This window comes from Lampetra planeri, chromosome 23 (assembly GCF_965212315.1).
Source record: "Lampetra planeri chromosome 23, kcLamPlan1.2.h2, whole genome shotgun sequence".
Taxonomy (NCBI): domain Eukaryota; kingdom Metazoa; phylum Chordata; class Hyperoartia; order Petromyzontiformes; family Petromyzontidae; genus Lampetra; species Lampetra planeri.
The window spans coordinates 8,171,951-8,196,302 of record NC_136129.1 but is presented as its reverse complement, the minus strand read 5'-3'; the positions used below and the strand labels follow the sequence as shown (position 1 = coordinate 8,196,302).

At 51.8% G+C, this 24,352-nt stretch overlaps 1 protein-coding gene across 1 annotated transcript in view; it reads right to left on the bottom strand.

Moving 5' to 3' along the window:
* Positions 1-3,714: 3,714 nt before the first annotated feature.
* LOC144726536 (uncharacterized) overlaps positions 3,715-24,352 on the bottom strand; it is a 43,609-nt gene continuing 22,971 nt past the window's right edge. Inside the window, exons 18-37 of the mRNA XM_078605330.1 lie at positions 24,133-24,266; positions 23,363-23,484; positions 22,523-22,664; positions 21,490-21,705; positions 20,689-20,865; positions 20,218-20,364; positions 19,005-19,060; positions 17,954-18,068; positions 16,030-16,124; positions 15,103-15,232; positions 14,022-14,200; positions 13,685-13,775; positions 12,876-13,017; positions 11,964-12,148; positions 10,699-10,848; positions 9,567-9,697; positions 8,572-8,714; positions 6,450-6,547; positions 4,364-5,474; positions 3,715-3,973 (exon numbers count right to left, since the gene is read on the bottom strand). Coding sequence (XP_078461456.1) covers positions 3,870-3,973; positions 4,364-5,474; positions 6,450-6,547; positions 8,572-8,714; positions 9,567-9,697; positions 10,699-10,848; positions 11,964-12,148; positions 12,876-13,017; positions 13,685-13,775; positions 14,022-14,200; positions 15,103-15,232; positions 16,030-16,124; positions 17,954-18,068; positions 19,005-19,060; positions 20,218-20,364; positions 20,689-20,865; positions 21,490-21,705; positions 22,523-22,664; positions 23,363-23,484; positions 24,133-24,266 — 3,668 coding nt within the window. The 3' untranslated portion in view covers positions 3,715-3,869. The remainder of the gene's footprint in view (positions 3,974-4,363; positions 5,475-6,449; positions 6,548-8,571; positions 8,715-9,566; positions 9,698-10,698; positions 10,849-11,963; positions 12,149-12,875; positions 13,018-13,684; positions 13,776-14,021; positions 14,201-15,102; positions 15,233-16,029; positions 16,125-17,953; positions 18,069-19,004; positions 19,061-20,217; positions 20,365-20,688; positions 20,866-21,489; positions 21,706-22,522; positions 22,665-23,362; positions 23,485-24,132; positions 24,267-24,352) is intronic.

The following is a 24,352-nucleotide window of genomic DNA, read 5'->3' as shown; positions in this document are numbered from 1 at the left end:
ACACGTACCAATCAATCCAATCACATTCGGTTAGAATGAGAACTCTGCAAATAAACGACTACTGCATACCGTACGTATAATGAAGCAGACTCCATGTCTGTCTACATTTAAAAAAACTGTTTTTTTAACTCTTCCTCGTCAACACCACATACAGGCCTTCTGTGTAGGCATGTATAGAGTGAGTAGATAGTAGATACTACTGACTCTATGGTATGTAGGGTGTGTAGCAGAGGTGTGGACTCGAGTCATGTGACTTGGACTCGAGTCAGACTCGAGTCATGAATTTGATGACTTGCGACTCGACTTGGACTTGCATAACAATGACTTTGTCCCACCTATGAGATGTGGACTCGAGTCATGTGACTTGGACTCGAGTCAGACTCGAGTCATGAATTTGATGACTTGCGACTCGACTTGGACTTGCATAACAATGACTTTGTCCCACCTATGAGATGTGGACTCGAGTCATGTGACTTGGACTCGAGTCAGACTCGAGTCATGAATTTGATGACTTGCGACTCGACTTGGACTTGCATAACAATGACTTTGTCCCACCTATGAGATGTGGACTCGAGTCATGTGACTTGGACTCGAGTCAGACTCGAGTCATGAATTTGATGACTTGCGACTCGACTTGGACTTGCATAACAATGACTTTGTCCCACCTCTGGTGTGTAGACATATCTATAGTCAGATACGACTGACTTATTGTATGCAGGGTGTGTAAGCATATATGCCTAAAAAATAAATAAATACAATTGGGGGGGGGGGTCCACTTTCTATAACGTTTTGATTCAGGCCTTCTGAAAGGTTCTTATCATTCAGTTGACGGATAAACGGAACGCCGGGCTTTTATAATATAAATACAAGTGCGTGCAGTATACACGAGAGGCTGACCACTCTCTACGATGCTGCAATAGCGTTAATGTGTGGGGTGTTTATACACGGGCAGACACGTTTCCAACTCGAGGCATTTGTTAGCAATTCGTCACCGTGACCTGCCCGACTTTCATCCAACGGCTCACCACTCGAGCCACTGCGCACCCAATAAGTGCCCCCCACTCAACGTAGGAGAGAGCTCATCTCAAGGTCACGAGGAGTGGTCCCGGGGGGGAGGTGGGGTGCCGGTGTGAAGGGCGTTGAACAAACGGGCTGGGGTCGTAACCTCTCCGCCCCCTTTGTGTTCCGCTCCCCCCGTCACCCCCCCCCCCGCTTCGATCGAGGGAACCGGTTCGCGATGACGAAGCTAATCGACGCAACAACCACGACTCTCGTTTAGTATTCGGCAGAGGTGGGACAAAGTCATTGTTATGCAAGTCCAAGTCGAGTCGCAAGTCATCAAATTCATGACTCGAGTCTGACTCGAGTCCAAGTCACATGACTCGAGTCCACACCTCTGGTATTCGGGCGCGCGGTGATACAGAAAATCTGGCTGTGACGGTCCCACCTGATGACGGAGACTTGTGTTGCCTCCGAAACGTCGTGATTTTTTATTATTTTATTTTTATTAATTTTAATTTCTTTTTTTACCTACGTGACTTTACCGAAAAAACTAAGAGTACGCGCCGTGGGGTGGGGGGTTGGTGGCCCTGCACAAGAGACGAGCGAGATCGTGACTCGGCAGCCAGAGCGGACGCGTCTTTAACTCCCCCACCCACGCGCTCAACGAGACTGCCCATTCAATCAACAAGAACAACATAGGGCTTTATTTTGGTGATTTCGAAAAGTTTTTTGGCTTGGCCATGTTTGTTTGTTGTAGTACGGAGTTCGACTGATGGCCTTAATCTAAGTTGTCTTGTGGTTGTTGTTGTTGTTTGACTTTGCATCTCACTGGGATTTTTGCACACAGCGTTGGTGTACGGTGCTTTTTGTGGAATATTTTGCAGTCTTTTCTTGGATTTTCTGTTTGCACTTAGTCACATATTCACTTTAAGATGTTTTCTTGTTCATGTTTTTGTTTCATGTTTTTGTTTGTTGCGGTTGCACCCGATTCAAGAGCCGAATGGCTCACAGGGCGTAACCTCAATAAATGAAACTGGAAACAACAACCGCCGTTCACCACGAGGTGGCGAGGACGGACACTGCGCAGCGCTTTGTGCCGTGCTCGGTGCGCAATGTTGAGGCCACGCGAAGTGGTCCAAAGCGAGCTGGCAGGAGCGTCACGGAACCGAGATTCAGGTGCCATGGGGTGACTGTACCAAGGCCGTAGCCATGGAGTCAACATTGGGGGAGACCAAATATTCCAAGGGGTCTGGGGTCCCCCCCCCCTAAAAAAAAAATCTAAATTTGAAAACGAATTTCCTCCTAGAATATAAAAAAATGCACTAACACGTATGATGGACTTTTTTTTTTACAACAATGTCCAATAGTGTATTGTATTACATTGCTCTGTTTTTCTTTTTTACCTTTTCTTGTTTCTTTGTATGTAATGGCAGAGATTAGGGATTAATAAAGTACAACCATAACCACAATCATATAAACAGAAATCTATTTTCTAGCAATATATTGGGGGGCATATTTTAATATTGGGGGGGGGGGGGTGTCCCCCAATATATATCATAAATACGGCCTTGGACTGTACGTATGTAAAACTTCTTTCGCACCGCACGTAGCCAACCGCCCCCATCGGAGATGACTGGAAGATACACCACCTGTGCCCCCCCCCGCCTCCTTTGCTGGGCCAATTCAATCGCAGCCCCCGCTGACGCACCGCAGACGAAAGGGGACCGCCCACACCACAGCGTGAGGAGCCCCCTCGTCGCGCGCAAACTGGCACGCCTGCTTACACAAAATGGCGGAGAAAAAGCGTGCGTTTGCTTGAATTTCGGAAACGCTTTCCAAACACGCGTTTGCCCTCGGAGGTATTTGGCGAGGATGATAGTAATAATGGTTGCGATCGCACCGGGCGTGAAGGGGTCAGGTTTGTAGGCCACGACGAGACGACGGTGATCGGATAGCGGCCCTGCCTGGGAGGTCACGCCTCGGCCAGCAGGGTCGTGACACTGCGGTGTATTCTGACAGTGTTGGATCTTTGTGTCCAGGGGAAACCCATTGATTAGTTTCGATGGTTTTTATATCGGTTGAGTCATCAATCGAATCACTTTACAATGCAGTTGAGTTCATCGTGGATCATCTTTACAAGAGTCGGACAAACATGTCGACGAACGGGCAGAGCTCATAGATTAACGTGGTAACAGTTAACTACAATAACAAAAAACGTACATTGAGTAATGGCACCAAGGTTCTAGACGTAAAATAATCCACTACAAACATTCTCATGCTGTGTAACCTATGTGTATGTACATTAGTGAGATAGAACAGCAGACCTGGACTGTGTTCCCCAAAGACGACAGACCATCCCTTGCCTCTCCCCGGTTGCGCGAGTGTGACATTGTGAGTGTGATAATATCCTGCGTGTGACATTGAGAGTGTGATAATCTCCTGCGTGTGTGGTCACCCAAAGGAAGTGGTGATTTGTTTCCCAGTGGCGATTGACTTCCCAAAATTTTGCGTCGAAAATCACTTCTCAGTCTCATCCACCCATTTGTCCATTCATACGTAGGTTGTTCGTCCGTCTGTCCATTCATAAGTCCGTCCATCTGTCCATTCATCAGTCCGTCCATCCATCTGTCTAGGATGAACGTTGGCAACTTTGGTCACCACCGTTCAGAGCGACTCTGAAGTGTTAAAGGGAATGACGACGACACGGAGATGCAAAGTGAGTGCCGTCGCGCCTGTCCATCCGTTTATTCGTTCGTCCATCCATCCATCCGTCTCGGATGAACGTTGACGACTTTGGGTCACCACCATTCATAGCGATTGCGAAGTGTTACAGGGAAGGACGACACGGAGACGCGAGGCGAGTGCCGTCACGCCGGCCACGCGGCGCGGGCGAGCACAAGCGAGAGGGCGCACGTCCACGTCACCGCTCCCACGTGTCGTGCAGCTGCTCCAGAGTCCGTCGAGGTGGCACCTGCGAAGGAGGAGGCAGCACACACACGGAAACATGCAGTGATCGGGCAAACCCACCCACCCCAGAGAATAACCAAGCGCCGATAGTTGCCTGAATGCCAAATCCAAAACAAATAGCACTAGCATTGAAACTGACCAAGCAATTAAAACTATTATAATACTGTACATTGCAGGAGTCTTGGTCGATGACAATCTCATCAACAACCTGATCAAGTTTGTCATTGCCGTCGTCCTCGGACGAACGACCCGGTAAAAAGGGTAAATTACCTTACCTTGCCGAGGCCTATTGCCACCTTAAACGCGTTCTTTCACTATCTCTCCTTTGTCTCTGTCTCACAGTCATGCACTCTCTCCCCTCGTCCTCTCTCCGTGTGTCAACGTCTCCACTCACTTTGTGAGACGTGAGGAATAAGCATATAGCCAACGCCAGGTTCTTTGGGCTTGGCGGCCGTAGTGGTGGGGGTCCTGGCAGTCGTGGGGGTGCTGGAAGTGATGGGCGAGTTGGAACTCGTGGAGCTGCTGGAGCCGTTGCTGCTTGTGTTGCTGCTTGTGTTGCTGCTTGTGTTGTTGTTTGTGTTGTTGTTTGTGTTGCCAGAGCCAGAAGGGTTGGTGGTGCTGGTGGTGGAAGATGTGTTGGAACTTGTGGAGTTGCTAGAGCCGTTGATGTTTGTGTTGTTGTTTGTGTTGTTGTTTGTGTTGCCAGAGCCAGAGGGGTTGGTGGTGCTGGTGGTGGAAGATGTGTTGGAACTTGTGGAGTTGCTAGAGCCGTTGATGTTTGTGTTGTTGTTTGTGTTGCCAGAGCCAGAGGGGTTGGTGGTGCTGGTGGTGGAAGATGTGTTGGAACTTGTGGAGTTGCTAGGGCCGTTGCTGCTTGTGTTGTTGTTTGTGTTGTTGTTTGTGTTGCCAGAGCCAGAGGGGTTGGTGGTGCTGGTGGTGGAAGATGTGTTGGAACTTGTGGAGTTGCTAGAGCCGTTGATGTTTGTGTTGTTGTTTGTGTTGCCAGAGCCAGAGGGGTTGGTGGTGGTGGTGGTGGAAGATGTGTTGGAACTCGTGGAGTTGATAGAGCCGTTGATGTTTGTGTTGTTGTTTGTGTTGCCAGAGCCAGAGGGGTTGGTGGTGCTGGTGGTGGAAGATGTGTTGGAACTCGTGGAGTTGCTAGAGCCGTTGATGTTTGTGTTGTTGTTTGTGTTGTTGTTTGTGTTGTTGTTTGTGTTGTTGTTTGTGTTGCCAGAGCCAGAGGGGTTGGTGGTGCTGGTGGTGGAAGATGTGTTGGAACTCGTGGAGCTGCTGGAGCCGTTGATGTTTGTGTTGTTGTTTGTGTTGCTGGAGGTGGTGTTGTTCGTGGCGGGAGTTGGGGTGGGGGTGGCCATGAGAACTGGGGTGTCTCCCCAGACTCTTGCGACTGAGTTGAGCTGCGACTGATTGAGCAGTGGAAGCAGCTCGTCCGTGATGGTGGCGACGCTCTCCACGCGCAGAGATGACAGCACGGCCAAACTGAGTGCCTACAGTGAGCACACACACACACACAAAGATCCCCCGTATAGCCTCAACAGACTGTTGCGTCAAGTGCTGCTCGCAAGCACCTATGAAGGCCGGCACAGCACACGAGCAGGTGGTTGGCTAGCGGCGATGTTGACACACCGCACCAGGTACTCATTTGAGGCTGAGTTGACCTAGGGGGGGCCCAGGACCGGTTCAGATAACAATTACTGGTGTTGGCCGTGAGCGGGAATCAAACTCGGGTCGCCGGGTTTGTAGCTAACCGCTATGAAGACAAAGATCCCTCGTATAACCTTAATAATAATAATTAAAATGTATAATGCGCATTCCATGCTAGGATCCCAATGCGAAATGCATGAAAAGCAGGAACCAAAAACAAAAATGAAGAGAGAAGTCCAGTTTAAAGAGATGGATTAAAAAAAAACAGACTTGAATATATCTTCTTGGTTCACGTAGAAGGGAAACAATAAAATAAAATAAAAATATTAAATTCTCACGACGTTTCGACTGCAACACAAGCAATCATCATCAGGTGTGAAAAACACAGCAAGACATTTTGAAAAAAGTGGCGTTTTTTTTCTTAACGTTAGCACCAAGGACAGCGATTTTGGCATTTGTTCAGATGGACGAGTTCGAACATAGATGAACTCGTTGGTCAACAATGTGCCCTCAAACTAAGCCAGAGGCAAGTATAAGAAACAATCATTTGGACATGATAATGGACATTTAATCGTGAAAAAATTGTTGAATTTTAGTATAAAATCAGCAGAGGAGTGGGATATTACGTTTAGTTCCTTATTCAAAAGTTGACTGATACAGGAAAAACAAGTCCGAGGATTGTTATCACTATTTGCAATGCGACCAGGAATGCAGGTGGATTTAGCCAGGGCAACGTTGAAAAATAAGCGCAGTCCGGCAAAAAAGAAAAGCCAAGACCCGTGCGATGGTGAGCGTGCGAGCGTGAGCACGTATCCCACCACGAGCGTGCTCGGCGGGGTGAGGAGGAGGACCACCGGTTTGATGACGCCGACTTGATCGCTTTGCAGGGAATTCCACTCGTCCACAGACGCTGCAGCTGTTCCCCAGGAAGAAAAATTAACCCGTAAAAACAACGTTTTTCACTATAAATCCTTTATATGCGTGGCGGCTAGAGTCCTCTCGTCCTCTGGCTTGAGATGGCTGCCACCTATGGGTCAGATGATTGCCTGCCACCATTAAGCAATTGGTAATTAAATATAAAAAAAAAATTCCTAAAAAGTGGAAAATTATTCTTTGGTTCTTTCGGTTAAGTCACGTCTAAAGATAAAATAATAAATTAAAATAATATTATAAATTAAAATAATATTATTTTAATTTATTATTTTATCTTTAGACGTGACTTAACCGAAAGAACCAAAGAATAATTCCTGCAGTCACGAAAGCTCCAAAATTTAAAGTGGAAAATGTTAGAAAAAAATTTTCACGAAAATAAATTGTCACGCACGAGTCTGTGTGCAAAATGTCAGCTCGATTGGATCACGGGAAGTGGGTTAAAAAACGACCGAAAGATTTGCACGGTCGTAAGCGCGCAAGCAAGCAAGCAAGTGAACTTAATATAAAGGATTTTAAAAAAGCACCAGGAACCACGCTTCGTCAAACCATCCCTCCCAGGTCCTCCCCCCCCCCTTCACAAAGAAACCATTCATCTCGCTGGGCTTTCGGCCAGTGTTAGATTTAGATTTTCTGCCACTGCTACGACTGGAATGTGTCCCGAGAGGACGTCCACCGTGGAGATGGAGTGACGAGATCGGTTCGTGTGCAGGCGCTGGATAGATCGCTGCATCGCAGGCTTATGTTGGGTGGCGGCGTTTTGGAGAGGCCCCTCATCCATGGCTGATGAGGACTTATACCATCTTCGCTGACATTTTACAACCTAAAATTCCAGTTTTAAAAGATTTCGTATCTAAATAGAGTTTAACAAAACATTGAGATGCTACGGCAAGACACTTCTTGCATAGTCGATTATTCATATCACTGCTCGAGTACACGAGCAGACAGATTAATTGTTGCATCTCAAGAGTGTGGGAGATTCCCGATTACAAGTCGGCCAGTCCCTCTGCCCTCTCTCTAGCTGCTGAAGGAGGCTTATTGCCTGAAACGTCAGCCTACTAAATATCATTCTATTACAAGGAAGCGTTGATGGTGAATGTGGTGTGATTGAGTCTTCCTTTTTTAACAATTGTTATCGGCGTTTTTTGTTGTTGCTCCAATATCAGTTGTAATGGCACGAGATGCAGTATGCACATGGGATCTCGTGTACGATGATTTGTATCCCTCCGTGTTAGAGGAAAGACCCGCGGAAGGAGATGGCAACAAAACGACTTCTGGAAGCCCTTCAAGCCACGTTTATTTATCCACACGCGGGAAGGACGCCACACGACAGCCAATCCGAATTGGTTGTCATTCTCAGAGATGGAGTTTTGCCAAATTTGGGTGAACGATCACATTGAGCGTGATTTGTTTGCGCAGTCATTGGCGACCGGGCTGAGAACCATCGTCTCACCGCACTCAGGTCCCAAGCCAGAATTCTCAGCAGTGCCGGCCGGCCCAGTGTCTCTGACCCCTGAACCCTAACCCAGGCAATACGCGCGTGTGCGCGAGAACTAGGGTTGCCACCCGAGGTACAGAAACCACCAGGACGCACCACGTGAACGAGAAAATCTCGTGATACAGGAGGAGGGGAGAATCAAATGTAAGCGCATCGTTTTCAGTGGTGTATCGATGCACCACCGACAAACAATTGTGGGGACAATAACTGTTTCGGAAAGGCTGACATAAGTTTCCCGTGCCAACCACCTCAACAATAGAATGATCTCGATTTAAAGCTTTCGTAACTGCAGGGATTCATCTTCTTGGTTCTTTCGGTAAAGTCACGTAGAATGGAAATAATAAAATAAAATAAATTAAATTAATGTTTTATTTTTTTTATTTTATTATTTCCATTCTACGTGACTTTACCGAAAGAACCAAGAAAATAGAATGATCCTGGGGGGGGGGGGGGAACCCAGCGAAGGTAGCAACCCCAGCGAGAACTCGTCGCGAGTTCACGCCGGAGCTCACCTAGCAGGCATCCGGCCTGGTTGATCGTTTCGGGGGTCCAAGCCGTGAGGTTCGAGCCCCAGACGGTTTTCGCGACGGCAAAGAGGGCCTGCAACTGCGCGGGGCTGAAGGTGTCCACGTTGCCCACGCTCTCCGCCGCCAGCCTGCGCACGCGCACGCAACCATCTCGCCAACGTCAAACCACACCATCAACAGGGCCCACGGAGAGAAGCGTGGGGGCCCCAGTGAAGTAAATGCTCACGGCGGTTCGACGGCTGGAAGAGCCCCCCCCCCAATCCATTCCCATCCTTTCCCATCCCCCGTCTTCATTGACAAAGGCGGCAAACTTTGCCCGGACCTAGATTGTACCCCGAATGTAGATGATTTTTTTCATACGCAAAGAAAATTACCACTTTTTTGGTTCTCCTCAGTGCAGTACAGTGTTTAATAACGCTACTAAAATTATCTTAAGTCTGCACCTTCATTCGGACATGTTTTGCTTTCGTCAAAGTCGGTCGTGCGTTGGCCTCTGGTTGCTAGTCGTAGCCATCGTCACGCTCGATGATTTTCGTCCAATTAAAGACTCGCCGTCGTCGTAATGGAGAAATAAAATAGGCGCTCAGTTGACAAATATTTCCCACATCTTGATTTAAAGCTTTCGTGACTGCAGGGATTCATCTTCTTGGTTCTTTCGGTAAAGTCACGTAGAAGGGAAGTAATAAAATAATAAAAATAAAACATAATAAAATTATTCTCATGACGTTTCGGCCACAACGCAAGCAGCCGTCCTCAGGTGAAAACCAGGTCCGTCGAGGCGACCAGGTCCGTCACCTCGACGGACCTGGTTTTCACCTGAGGACGGCTGCTTGCGTTGTGGCCGAAACGTCGTGAGAATAATTTTATTATGTTTTATTTTTATTATTTTATTACTTCCCTTCTACGTGACTTTACCGAAAGAACCAAGAAGATATTTCCCACATCGCTAAATGTTCGTGGATGAAAGGAAACCTGCTCACTTGTAGGCGTCTTGGTTGATGCCCGAGAGGTCCGGAATTCCTGCCAAGAATGTCCCCAGGGAGGAGATCTCGCGGGCAGTGAGCGAGGACACCGCGCGTCCAGCCAGGAAACCCTCGGCCACGGCCGCCAGCTGTCAAAGAGCGCAGCAATCGCAGAGTCGCGCGTCATTGATTCTATTCCTACTATTGCGCTAGTTTACCCAGGAAAACCTCACTGAGCATCAATAGTGTTTTTTTTTAGGAGGTTCCACCCATGCTTTTTCACGTATAGAAGGGTACTGTTCCTACTACGTACGATCCCAATTGAGTAATTCGCAGGTCACTTTTTCAAGCGTTGCAATGTTTTGGCTGATGCCAGTTGCGTTGTGTTATTTTTCGCCTAGAGAGATAACCGCACTACGCGGAGGGAAACCGATTGCAGAAGTGTGCGAGAACATACACAGACTCCACGCAGAAAGGTGCCTGAGTTGGCTGTCGAACCCAGGCATCGAACCGTCGCGATTCGGCGATACGGTACGTCGATGGATCGTACGACATGATGTCCATGATAATCGTATCGCCTGGCTTGCAAATGCGCGTAAGATCGCGATTATTGTTGCTCACGTTGATGATTTCACGCGTAATTTCCCGACAGAAATATTTCTGAAATAGCAATGGGGATGACAACGTTCAAAGTTAAGAGTTTACTACCCGTGAAATTAGTGCTTTGCAAGATGTGTTCATGAGTGAATGAAGGCGCGGTGTTCGAACGGTAAAGGTGCAACCCTGAAATTGCTTGCTCACACCACCACGAGTGGAAGCGCCTCCCGCTCGTGGGAGCTCTTAAAGGGCCCCCGTCTAGAGGTTATTTGGCCTACTCTTCCACTCTGGCCAGACCACTTGAATGAAGTGGGGAACGCCCCAAACTTTATCCCACCACCCATGACCTGCCCCGTCGACTAACTTCGCCAAAACCATTCGCAACAGCTGGGTGGACGACAAGAGGCTGGGGGACTTGAGAGACGTTCCCATTGTTTAGCCCGCCGCTCCGGGAGACTGAAGCGGCGGATCGCCCCGAATCACAAACCCCATTACGGGCCCGCGAGCCGTGCCCGGGGGGGGGCGGAGGAAGAGGGCATGTGGATGGTCGCACCTGGCCCTGGCTCCAGCCGGGGATGGTGGCGAGCACGGACACGAGGTCGAGCTGGATGATGTCGAGGGCCCGCAGCTCGCTAGGGCTCAGCGCCAGGGCCAGGCGGCGCAGCGCCACGGCGTCCACGTTGGTGCTGGGCGCCCCCAGGGCCTGCACGGACACACACGCACGCACACGGCGCACACACGCAGGCACACGACGCACACACGCACTTTCGCACAATTAGCGAGATTTGTTGTCATTCCCCCCCACCCGCACTTCCGATTAGCACGGTTGGCTACGTACGGTGAGAAAGAAGTTCAACATACATAATACGCTTTTAACTCTGACGTGTTCATTGATAATATCGTAATATCTTTTGAACTCTTGATATCCTTCGAACCCTGGTACCCTTTGAAATATAATACACTTTTCCCGATATCCTTTAAAGTTTTGATTCCATCTGAACTGTGATGCCCTTTGAACCCTAATGCCCTTTGACTGATATCCTTTGAACTCTGACACCATTTGAACCCTGATACCATTTCACCGATGCCCTTTCAACCCTTCTAACCTTTGAACTCTGATCCCCTCTGAACCCTGATCCTCTTCCATTGAGAGTGTATTTAGAAACATGCGTTTCGATTATTACGATTATTTAGCTGTTATAAATGTACACGTGATAAGCCACTTCGTCGAGTTAACATTTGTGGCCAGGTCGCTTCTGAAAAAATAAGCTAATAGCTCAATGGGCTTTACCTGGCAAAACTAAAATAGTAAAATGTTATTTTTAATTACCTTTCCTATACTTTGCACTCCGTACTTGTTTTTTATTGTTTGTTGACCCGCCCGGACTGCACATTTGTGGAAAAGGAGCTCTGCAGCTCATCGGATTCCTCCATCTTCTTGGTTCTTTCGGTAAAGTCACCAGGTAAAATGGAAATAATAAAATAATAAAAATAAAACTTTATAAAATAATTCTCACGACGTTTCGGCCACAATGCAAGCAGCCGTCCTCAGGTAAAGAACAGGTCTGTCGAGAAGACAGCGTCTGAATGACTGTCTTCCTGTTTTTCACCTGAGGACGGCTGCTTGCATTGTGGCCGAAACGTCGTGAGAATTATTAAATGTTTCAATTTAATTATTTTATTATTTCCATTCTACGTGACTTTACCGAAAGAACCAAGAAGATGAATCCCTGCAGTCACGAAAGCTTTAAATCGTATTCCTCCAGTTATAAAATCCAAATTCCTACGACGAGACTGCCGTGCCCACACACCCCTTACCGTCTTGAGGGCCTGGAGCTTGTCGGCGGAGAAGTAGGCGGCGCCCAGCGTGTCCAGGCTGTCGTTGATGGTGGCCTGCGCGATGCAGTCGACGAGGTCGGCAAGCGGCAGCCAGGGCAGCCCGGAACCCAGATCCAAGAGGTCGGCACGCGTGTACGGCGTGCTCGTGCACGCGGCGCGTCGGACTGCACCCGCACGCACAGAGACGACACGCGCGCGCGTGTACGAACAACATACGCACGCACGTGTGCGCGCACGTGTACACTCACGCAGATACGACACGCGCACGTGTGTACAAACAAACACGCATGCGCACGTACGCACACGTACGCACGCATACATAGATACAATACACGCGCGTGTGTACACCCCAACAACAGCAACAACCACCATTCGCCAATAAGCGGAGGTGACATCAACGCGGCGTTTGTGCTAGGCTATGTGCACTTTAAGGCCACGTGAAGCGTCGAAGGCTCGCTGGTCGGTCACGGGACAGACCCAGGTGCCGTGGGTTGACTGACTGAGATGACTGGCAGACACACACAGACGCAAATGCATACGCACGCACACGTGCACACACACACACACGAATGCACACAAAGCACAAACACGCACGAGCAATCAACAATGTAAGCAAGAAACGCACACGCGTGCCCGTGACTTCATTACCGCATCGCACCACACGCGTAAAACCGTACAATGCCCGGCCTTCGAGGTGGGCGAGGAGTGGTGGCCTAACGAGGGCGCAAGAGCTGTGACGAGCACGGGAGCTGCTGCTTGATTGCCCTGAATAGATTCTGCCGATGTCGATGACGACGGACGATGTAGGTGCGCGGGGGCCATCGTCGGTGAAGGCACCACCAGCACGATCGAGAGCCCAGCAGGCCGAAATGTGGCGGAATGGTCGCTTACCCCTGGCTTTGATGGGCCTCTTGACGAGCCGGACCCCCAGGTCCTCCACGCTGCGTCCCCTGCGCAGCCGCACCTGGGTTCTCAAGCGTTTCTCCTGCACGTCCCTGAGCAGCAGGTCTTGGCTCCCCTCCCGTATCACGTCCTGCACGATAACGACGCTCGGTAATCGGCATCATTAACCAAACTGGCCGATCAATCGCCCCCCTCTCTCCAACAGTGCCGGCCCCCCGCCTCGTCTCGCCAGTGGTGGTGGTTGTGCACGTGGTGCGTGATTCAGCACTGTGGAGGCAGCGCGAGGCTTGGTGGATCGCAGCACTGATGCCGTCAAACTCATGGGCAGTCCAGGAGGTGCCATCCCCTGGCTCGCTGAGAGAAACCGGTACTGCAAGTGGACTCACCGCCACGTGTTTCCATCTCTACAGGGATAGAGTGTTGCCCCCTCGCACGAGTGGGTTTCCTCCAGGTTCTCCAGTTTCCTCCCACGTGTGTAAAAGCTCAACATTAAATTGGCTAACTAACGTCTTCAAATAAAAACCCCAATGCGATAGGAACCCCCCTCCTGTGTGGCTCTCCTGGATTAATAATAATTTTTGCCGATTGAATTTCTTCGACAAGAGTGCTGCCCCCTGTTCCAACACTGCTGTCCCCTTCTCATAAGAAGTGTGTTAAACTAAGGGCGCATTATTAACGTAAAATTATTATAATTGCAAGTGGTGCTGGCCCTGCCGTCCGGTCCCGCCAACGGGCCCGGCCGCCCGGCCCTGCTAATCGGCCCTGTCACCCGTGTCGTGTTCCCGGCGGAGCCTCACCGTGGGCATCGAGTCGAGCATGCTCATCTTGAGGACGGTGAGGAGGTCGCTCAGGCCCTTCGCAGTCTTCCCGTTCCACCCGACCGCGTACCTGTTGGGCCAAATGTCAAGTCAGTTGCAACACTTCACAAAGGAAACTGTGCACATATCAGTTGGTGAAACTTGTGGGCGACGCAATCGAACCTGCGACTTCTGGATCGCACGTTCACGGTTCTACCGATCGCAGCTTGGGGCATAATTGTAATAGGAAAAAAAAAAGTATGCACATGCAACAGAGAGTCGACCGGCAGGCGCCAAAAGGACAAAATCCATAGGCGATGGGGGGGGAGTGGCACACCCGTAGCGCCGCGTGAGGAGCGGCGGGAGCGCGGCGACTTGCTCGCTCGAGTAGTGGCCGCATGCGCTCACTCCCTCCAGCACGGACGAGTCGGCGCCCTGCAGCTGGGACACCGAGAGGCTGCACGACATCCAGCCCAGCACGGCCACGTCCTCCGCCCTCAGAGCCTCGCTCCTGCCCTGTGGGCGGACGCAGGGCCGCGACAACAGACAGCGGCGGCCGCCGTTCGCCACTTAGCGGGGGGGGGGGGGGGGGGGGGGGGGGGTGACGTCGCCGCAGCGCTTGCGCCAGGCTAGGTGCGCTTTGTCGCCACGTGATGCGTCGAAGGCTCATCGACAGGTCACGGGGACACACTCAGTTTTTGTCGGATGACTGGGTACACGTAACGAAGATCCCCCTATAACCCCACCAGACTGTCGTGCCACGTGCTGTTAGCGAGCCCCTGTGAAGGCCGCCACGGCGCACGAGGCGGTGTCGTGGCCGGAAAACCACGCCCGACCGCCTCTGCCTCTCCAGCGCCATTGATTACACACTGCACCAGGTACTCATTTGAGGCTGGGTCGACCTAGGGGAGGCTCAGAACCGGTGCAGATATTCGTCACTGGCGTTGGTAACAAGCGGCAACGAAACTCTGGTCTCCGGGTTCGTAGCTCAGGTGCACTGACCGCTGCACCAAACGCACACGAGCCCTGTGGGCACTCAGACGCACGCGTGGGCCCACGTGGCCACGCGTGTGCCCACGTGGCCACACGTGGGTACAAGTGGGTACACGTGAACACACGTGGGCACACGTGGGTACACGTGAACACACGTGGGCACGCGTGGGTACAAGTGGGTACAAGTGGGTACACGTGGGTACAAGTGGGTACACGTGGGTACACGTGGGCACACGTGGGTACACGTGAACACACGTGGGCACGCGGTTCTACGCCCCTCTCTCACCGGAGTCTTAATCGCTCTCCAGACACAGGAGGCAAAGGCCAATCTCAGAAAGTCCATCTATTTGATTAATTTAAGTCGACCCCAGCGCTGTGACGCGAGTCAACCGCGGCGGCGTCGTCGTCGTCGTGCGTCTTCTCACGAGGCAGTGCAAGGTGGCGTTCAGGAGCCGTTTTGGGCGACTGTGGTTGGGAGGGAAGATCTCGGGGTTTGAGCCCCCCACGCGTCTCAGCACCTCCCGGCACTGAGGCATCCTCCTCATCTCGTCCGGCCTGCACTCCACCGCCACGCACAGAGGGGGGGGGGGGGGATGGTACCACCTCCATCACCAGGTGCGCTTTGAGGCCGCTTGAAGTGTCGAAGGCTCGCTGACAGGAGGTCACGGGACAGACCCAGGTGCCGTGGGTTGACTGACTGAGATGACTGACAGATGCACCATGACCACCACCACCACCGTCACCCTCACTACCACCCGACCACCGCCACCTTTTAATTTGCCATAGCTGCAAGGGGCTGGACAAAATTCACAAAAGTCATGGCCGTCCCACGTACACACTCGGGGTGGATGAGCCGGAGAAGATCACACTGTCGACACAAACAGGTCACATTGTGTTACTTATTCCATTTAGCATTTATACATTTGCATAAAATGTGTTTCACAATAACTCTGTCCTGGTCCCCCCTGCCCCCCCCCCCCCCCCCCGAGTTTTTGTATAGCCCCCTAACTCCCACCACTCCTTCTCCCTGTAAACACACTCACGCTGCAGGGATGTGGGTCCTGGCCGCCCATCGACCTCACTCAGGGCTTCATGTCACACTCGGTATGTTCCAGAGCGCCGCTTGAACGGCTTGGCTGGGGAGTGGGGATTCTCGGCGTAAGGCACTACCACTAGAACACAAGGTGCGCCTGTCCATAATAACCCAAAGTCATCGCATCCAATCTTCCTCCCGTACTCCTACGAGGATTGCCCAGCCCGGCGTCCCGGACAGTCCCCGGGTGAAAGCGAGCACCGGTGGGCAGGCTGCGGGGGTGGGGGGCATCGGGGGTGCGTGCGCTCATCAGCCTCACTCGACGTAGGCGAGGACCCCGCTGGGCATCAGCAGGGCGTCGGTCTCGCTCAGCGTCCCCGGGCCCGGCGCCACCGCCTCCGCTATGCACTTGAGCTGGAAAATGGCGGGAAAGCGAGTTGAGCAACGGCGAGGCCGAGAGGGGTCGGTGGGTGGGTGGGTGGGTCGGAGGGGTGTTGCCCCAAAATATTCTAAGCCACCGATTTATGATACAAATATTTTCCTCAAGTCTCTGTCCAAAATAAGGATTTGGTAAAGTGTGCGCTTAGTAAACACCGTGCCGCTGCGTTACAGGCCATGCCTGGGCAGAGTTGCTAGGCTAGACAGTGCATCACAGGCGGATGGGAAGCGATGGGACCCCCAGGCAACATAATTATTGCTGCCACGACTGCATACCGAGGGCACCGATATTTCCCTCGATGGGCCCAGTCGGCGGCGTCAGTTGACACGAGGGTTGCCGCGTTAATCGCTGTTCACGAAGCGGTGTTACATTTCTCAACGTAATTACAATGTTTAGGTCGAAACAGCATCCGTGTCGTTCATTCGTGCAGATTGCGTCTCTCACAATCGCCCAGGAACCAGAGGCGCGAGCTGGAAGGCAGCAGCCAGACAGGCGGTGCGCCAATGCTACCGACAATTCCCGAAGCTCTGTAGTCCTCTACACATTAAGATGTTTTCAGGCAATCAATGAGCGCACGGAGGAAAAACGCACACGCGTGAGGAGGGGGCATCACTCCATCCTCCTCGCTGCCTCCACAGCGCTGAACTGCAGGCCACGTGCTTAGCCACCACTGCCCGGCTATGAGTGGTGGTGCGGCGATTGTTGTCGTGATTTTAATTTCACCATGACCCTGTAATTGAGTTTCACGTTAATTCTACGTCCGTGCTATTTCTGTACTTCCAGTGCGAGCAGGGTCACTTGACGCTTCTCCAGACAGAGTTCACTCACAGCAGGGCCTGCGTAACCCCTTTGACGGGGCACAAGCTGTCGTGAAGTAACGAAATTAACTACGAAGACGTCCTATGATCTATAGTATGAAAATTAACAATAGGTTTTACCTTTTCTGTCAATACAAAGGACGTTAAGATGTTCAAGCACCAAATGGATACTTTTTTCAAGGAATCCAACTTGCATTAAGCACACACAGCACTTCTGGTGAACATGTAAACAGACATGGCTCTGATAATTACATATGATGCGTTGTCTTTGAAACTGATTCGCCTACACCAGAGACAGCCTTCTTTATGGCCTAGTCACCAAACGGCGAACAATATAAAGACAATGCACTGTCAGAGCCTTTATACCTCGGGGTGACTGGCTATATCACGTGACCTTTTTGCCAGTATCAAAGTATGTAAAATAAAAATAGGTTTCACCCTTTCTGGCATTAAAACAGGAGGTGTCAAGATGTTCAAACACCAAATAGATACATTTTTAGAGGAATCAAGTACTGCATTAACCACACACAGAACTTGTGATGAAACATGCAAACAGACACGCTCTGGTAATGTACAACATGCGACTTGTCTTTGAAACTGGCTTACACTGATCGCCAGCCATGTCGTCAATTAGTCCGGTGAGCAACTTACAACCTGTCGATTAAATCGAGCGCATCTTCATACCTGTCAACCCCTTACCAGTGCCTCCTAACTTATTACAGACCAATCCAGACCTTATTGGTCACCCCGTGCCCCCTATAACTCTCAACGTTCATCCTACAAAGTCCCATCACAAGGGAGAAACACAAACAAATAGACACACGTTTTTTTGGTTGTTGCCCGTATTGAAACGGCTGTACGCCGTATGGACCTGAAAACTCAATTTCCCTGTTACAAGAATACGGGTTAGACCGTACGGGTTGACACGGTGTGTGTGCATCTTCTTTGCATCCAACTTTTCGTTCCAAGGCAGGGGAGTGCAGTACCTGGGAGCGGGTCATGTGACCCTCGCTGCCGTTGACAGAGGTGGCGAAGTCGCGCGCGTCCACCTGTCCGGACAGCTGATTGCAGGTGAAGCCCCTCAGGAGGCTACCAAACTGCCTGTGGGATGAATGATTAATAATAATAAATAAAACATGTGTTTTATAAAGCGCCTTTCCAATTGTACGTAAAGAAATTAAATAAAACCACACTAAAACTATTAAACCGCAATTTTTATTTTGCCAGGTTAGGCCCCACTGAGTTACGGAGCTACTTTTCAGAAACGGACCTGGCCACAAACGATAGCCCAACGAAGTGGCTTATCGCGTGGACATTTATAGCGGGCAACTTCTCCAAACGCACGTTTCTAAATGTGGAGGGAAAACCCGGAGGGCACGGAGAAAAATCCATATGACCACAGGGAGAGAGACACACGCAAACTCCAAATATACAGCATGTGTCAGGGTTGGGATCAAACCCACGCACTCCTGTATACCAGGCGAGGTAATTAACATCTCCTAGCCACCGTGATGATGAGAGAGAGAGAAACACGCAAACTCCAAATATACAGCAGGTGCCAGGGTCGGGATCGAACCCACGCCCTCCTGTATACCAGTTGAGGTAATTAACATCTCCTAGCCACCGTGATGATGATGAGAGAGAGAAACACGCAAACTCCAAATATACAGCAGATGTCAGGGTCGAGATCGAACCCACGCCCTCTTGTATACCAGGCGAGGTAATTAACATCTCCTAGCCACCGTGGCGCCCACTCACAAGTACAGACAAAATCTAAGCGAATGAGAAAGCCGATAATCACAATATCAGTGACTACGTTCAAATCGCTATCGGTCAAGTGCAGGTTTCAGCCGCCAGTGATTAAACCGGGTTCTTGAGTGTGGCGAATTGATGGTCTCAGCCCGGTCGCCAGTCACTGCACAAAACAATCACCAAGTTCACGAGGGATCTACATTACTATCACCATCACTACCACCAACATCACTATCACCACCATCACTATCACCATCACTACCACCAACACCATCACCACCGTACCTTCCGGTCTCAGTCCACGTGTAGCCTCTCTTCATACTTTTAAAAATAATCATCGACTGAAATGAGAAGTAACATTTAATTAGTAACCTTAAGATGATTTTTTTTCTCTCAAAATAACAAGTTGTCTAGCTGAATGTTAGAGAGGCACGGCGTGCGATGTAGCGACATCGCGGACACCACGTTGATGTGGGTGTAGTACCGGCCCTAGAGGGGCTCGGTGAGCGCTGGTTGATAGCGCTGGATGGCACCACGCTTGGCGTGCAGTGCCAGTCCCTATAGGATAAGGGTGTGGGTGTGCCGGGATTACTCAAGGCCATGGCACTTCGGTTGACCCGAGAGGACATGTGACCGATTAAACCTACAAAGGGACCCCAAGTGGGGGCTAGGGGGTGGTCACATGGTCCGGGTCCAGATCCTGCTCGAGGATTCTGGAAGGTGGGCGTGGCCAAGGGTGGAGCCAGCCACGCCGCAGAGAATATAAGCCGGGTCCCCCAGAGGGTCCGGCGTTGTTGTTCATCTTGCAGAAACCTTCGTCTACGTTCTACCGAGTCTCCAACACGTGGACCTGGACCCGAACTGCGGTCCGGTCCGTTGTAGCTAGTTACGTTGAAATTAGTGTAGTTAGCCTGGTGGTCACCACCTGGCTAACTACACCAGTTACGTTGAAATTAGTGTAGTTAGCCTGGTGGTCACCACCTGGCTAACTACACCAGTTACGTTGTAATTAGTGTAGTTAGCCTGGTGGTCACCACCTGGCTAACTACACCAGTTACGTTGTGTGTGTGTGTAGGTGTGTGTGTATATCTGTGTGTTAAGTAGTAACTAGTGTAGTTAGCCTGGTGATCACCACTAGAGGCTGTTATTTTGTTTAGGGGCAGTTACCCCGTGTGTTGGTGTTAAATAAATGTGTTGACTCCAAGAGTACGTCTGCGACTCAGTTGAACTCACTACAACTTTCATACAATTGAAATTTGGAGCATAGGCAGAGTCGACAGCACTGACAGCTGGGGGAATGTAACTCCAGACCATGGAGGAGGCAGAAGACAATGAGCGACTCCCCACCGAAGTGAAGACGGACTGGGGGCTTTGAGTGAACAATGACGCTAGTGAGTATAGTGGGGGGAGCAGGTGAGTGAGCAGGGGAAATGGGTGAGTGAGCGGGTGAGTGGGTAAGCAGGGGAAGCGAGCAGTGGAGCGGAAGTGCGTACCGCACCTGTGTCTCCGTCCACTCCTTCGAGTTGATCTGACCCAGGGGCACGGACGAGGGCAGGGCCCGGATCGTGTCGAGGGGCAGGGCCCACACCAGCCAGCCCGGCGTGTCCTGCACAAGGGCCACCGGATCTGCCGAGGCCCTCACCGCCTGTTGGCAAGCGCACGCTCACATCGTCACATCGCCTTCACTCGCATGGTCACATCGCCATCACTCTCAGTCACATCGTCTTCACTCGCACCATCGCATCACCTTCCCACTTGCTTGTGGTTTCTCCGAATGATGGAGTGAGCAGCGTTACAAATGAACAGACGTCAAAGGGGAGGAAATACTTCACTCTGGGAGCAGCCGTTAAGAATCCCCCCCCCCCCCCCCCCCATTGCGTGCTGACAAACCGTCAGCGAGCACCCAACAATGAACCCAGCAAGGGGCACGGCACCACCCGGAGCGGGAGTGCGACCCAGGGCCCCCCACCTTCTCCATGATGGCGGTGGCGACCGAGGGCGGCATGGCGCTGCCGACGGCGGGGTCCTGCATCCTGGGCAGCGTGAGCAGGCGGCGCGCCTCCGAGTCCGGCAGCGCCAGCACGGCGCTGCTCGGCAACCCGGACACCAGCGTGCCGAGCTGACCGATGGCCGCGCTGTCACCCAACTTGCGACGGTGCACGGTGAGGGGGGGGGGGGGGCAGATCGACGGCAAGCGTCAGCGCATCAACACGCGGGGCACTCGAAGGTAAAACAAAAACCCACGATGCTCTCGGCAGGTTGGGATCCGTTGATTAGAGCTGTCGCGGAGAGACAGGGATATGTGGTGTGGCGCATTTCCACCAACACCCCTACAGCTTTTACATGGTGGCTACAAAACGCAGGGTTATGGATTCACTGGGTCACTGGAGGTTATAGGCTAACATGGGCATCATGGGTTCACACGAAGGTCACAGGTTCACGTGGGGTCACAGGTACACATGGGGTTACGGATTTATACGGTGTCACGGGTTCACTCGGGGGTCACGGGATCACGCGAGGTCACGGGATCACGCGAGGTCACGGGTTCAAATGGGTGTCATGGGTTCACACGGGGGTCACGAGTTCATGCGGGGTCACCGGTTCACGCGGGGTCAGACATTCACACGGGGGGGTCACAGGCTAACACGGGGTGTCACGGGTTCACATGGGGGGGGGGTCACAGGTTCACACGGGGTCACGGGTTCATATGGGGGGGGGGGGTCACAGCCTAATTGGGGAACAGACCACCGCGTGCGCTGTTGCCACTCACGTAAACTCCCATGCCGACCAGTTTATTGACGAACTGCTGGGCCTGCGCAAGACTCCATCCGCTCTGCTGCCCCAGGGTGGGCAACGCGGTCAGCACCGCCTGCCCGCTCAAGTTGGCGATGGCGGCGGGGCTCAGGAACAGGGCAACGGGCCCCAGCTGTACCAGCTGCGCAGCGCTCAGCTGCTGCCCGGCACCCGCGAGAATCGCCAGGGCGATCTGCGGCACAGAGAGGCGGCGAGGCGACGCGGGGGAGGAGGGGGGGGAAGACGTGTTTTTCTGAATCTGTTCCCTTGGGCGTGATTATCAATCCACTCGCAATCGTTGTCTCGTGGCGGTCGTGTGTCCTCAGTGTTGGGCGCTGTCTCTTCGTCTGCCTGTGGGACTTTCTCCAAGGTCCTCCGGTTTTCTTCCCACGTTTGTCAAGAACTCGCCAAAGTTGGAGTGCTCCGTCTGTGCGGAGCTTTGAGTGTTATCCTTTTGTACGCACGGTGGGGGTGTTTATAAAATGGCCTTTTTGGCTTTCTCACTGAAGGAATTGGCCAAACGTCCTGACGCCGGACCTCCTTGAGAGAGAGAGAGAGTCTTGATACGAGGTTAGGTTTTCCCGGATACACAATGTTATTGTGAAAACCATTTAGTAAACCTCTGGGCCAGCTCCAGAGCCTGACAAATGAATAAGTTGTTTCATATAAAAACAACGAGCACATTTGCTATCCGCGCCATTCTTACGGCGAATGGGCTGTGACTGCGCGTGGGCAGCTTTTGTGAACGATGCCATCGTGAGTGGATGACTGCAGAACGACAGTTACGAGCACGGTCTCCCACTTCATCTGTCCTCATTGCTACTCCCTTAAACACACCGGTGGGCTAAAGTAGTGAACTATTTGTCTTTTGTCAACGTGGCACTTTTTTTGCTGATTGGCCATGTCGGGTGGTGGAGGGTTACGACACATTTATAAATAACGCGATCTAACCCAAAAACGTTCATTATGAATAATATTGGTCGCGAAAGCCTGCTACGTGTTAAACTGACCTTCTGCTGCTGCTGCTGCTGGGCACTGGCGGAGCCGGCGCTGGCGCTCTGGAGGCACGCCTTGAGCTTGGCGACGAGGACCGCGTCCGTCGGGGGCACGGTCGTCACGTCCGGGTAAACGCAAATCAAGGAATCCGGAATCCTGGCGGGCACAGGAGCAGTTGGGCGACTTTGGCCACTGCGATTCAGACACTGTATTCCTCCGGGTCTAAATCGAGATTCTCATTGTGATGCACCGTAGAGGTGCGAGTAATCCTGAGTACGATAGTGCGGTGGCTTCTTGGCGTGGGGAGAGTACGTCACCCAAAAGAATTTGCATATCAAGAGGAATTTCACATATTTATGGGAAATGCAGATATGGAATTAGTCACTACTTGTGGAATGCGTAGGAGGTGGGCGGGGAGTTTCAAAGTCATATTATGCCCGTGCATTATGCAGGATTAGCAACATCAAAGGTAGGGAGTAGGGTTAGCATTAATAAAGGGAAGGAATGTCAAGGCGCTCTTCCCCCTCCAACCCAGCTTAAATATACGCTGCCAAGCCTGGTGGTGTTTATTCAGACGCTGTCTTTCCGACAGACCTGTTCTTCACCTGAGGACGGCTGCTTGCGTTGTGGCCGAAACGTCGTGAGAATTATTTTATGTTTTATTTTTATTATTTTATTATTTCCCTTCTACTTGACTTTACCGAAAGAACCAAGAAGATGAATCCTTGCAGTCACGAAAGCTTTAAACCAATTAGGACTAATTCAGGGGAATCTAGGCCCTCGTGATTTTGCCCTCCCGGTCACCCTTGGCCCCCGGTGCCCGGACCACCGGGCAAAAGGGCCGCTGGCCTCACTTGTCAGCGGTGAAGTTGCGGTTGAGCATCGCGCCCAGCACCAGCTTCTGGAGGTCGGAGGGCAGATCGCGCGCCGCCCGGAACGTGTCCACCACCGCGTCCGTCGTGAGCGCCGCGTCCAGCTGTGTGACGCGGCCAGCAACGACAGCGCAAAGTCAGCGAGGCCACCTGGTGGCCTGAGACCCGCTCGGCCTCAGAGCCAGTGGGGGTCCTGAGATCCAGGGGTCATTGGGATCCTGAAACCCCCCCTTGGCAATCGGTGTTCTCAAACCCCACCACCGTGGGTCGTCCTGTGACCCCCACGGCAAATTGGGTTCCTGAGATGTTGCAGCAATAGGGGTCCTGACTCGGAGACCCTACAGCTACTGGGGTGCTGAGACCCCCCCCCCCCCCTATGGCCATTGGGAACTTGATCCCGAGAAGCGCCGTTGCTGGTGTAAACTAAAACTAGACTCTATTTTTTTATTTGAATAGGTAAGGCTGAGCTATGTAGCTCTTTCTCAGGAGCCACCTGGCCACAAATGATTGCTGAACGAAGCGGCTTTATCATCACGTGGAAATTTATAGCAGCTAAATACTCCGAATGCACGTTGCTTCTAAATGTGGAGGGAAAAACCAGAGGACCCAGAGAAAAATCAACGTGACCACGGGGAAAACATACACACTCCAATTATACAGCAGACGTCAGGCTCGCGATCGAACCCACGACCTCCTGTATACCAGGCGAGGTAGTTAACATCTCGCCACGGTGGTGTAGGCGACGGATTTACCTGCTGAGCGTCGGTGAGGAAGCCCTGCAGGTCAGAGCGGCTCGCGAGCAGCACAAAGTGGCCGAGGTTGGCGGGGATCCATCCTGAAACGGTGCCAGCGGGGACCCCACAGCGCGGGGCCTCTGTGGGCAGGACTGGAGGGGAGATAGAGAGCACGCGATGGGGAGTTGGTGATGACGCAACCGGAGCATTGTGAGGACAGATGATGCGAGCGAATCGA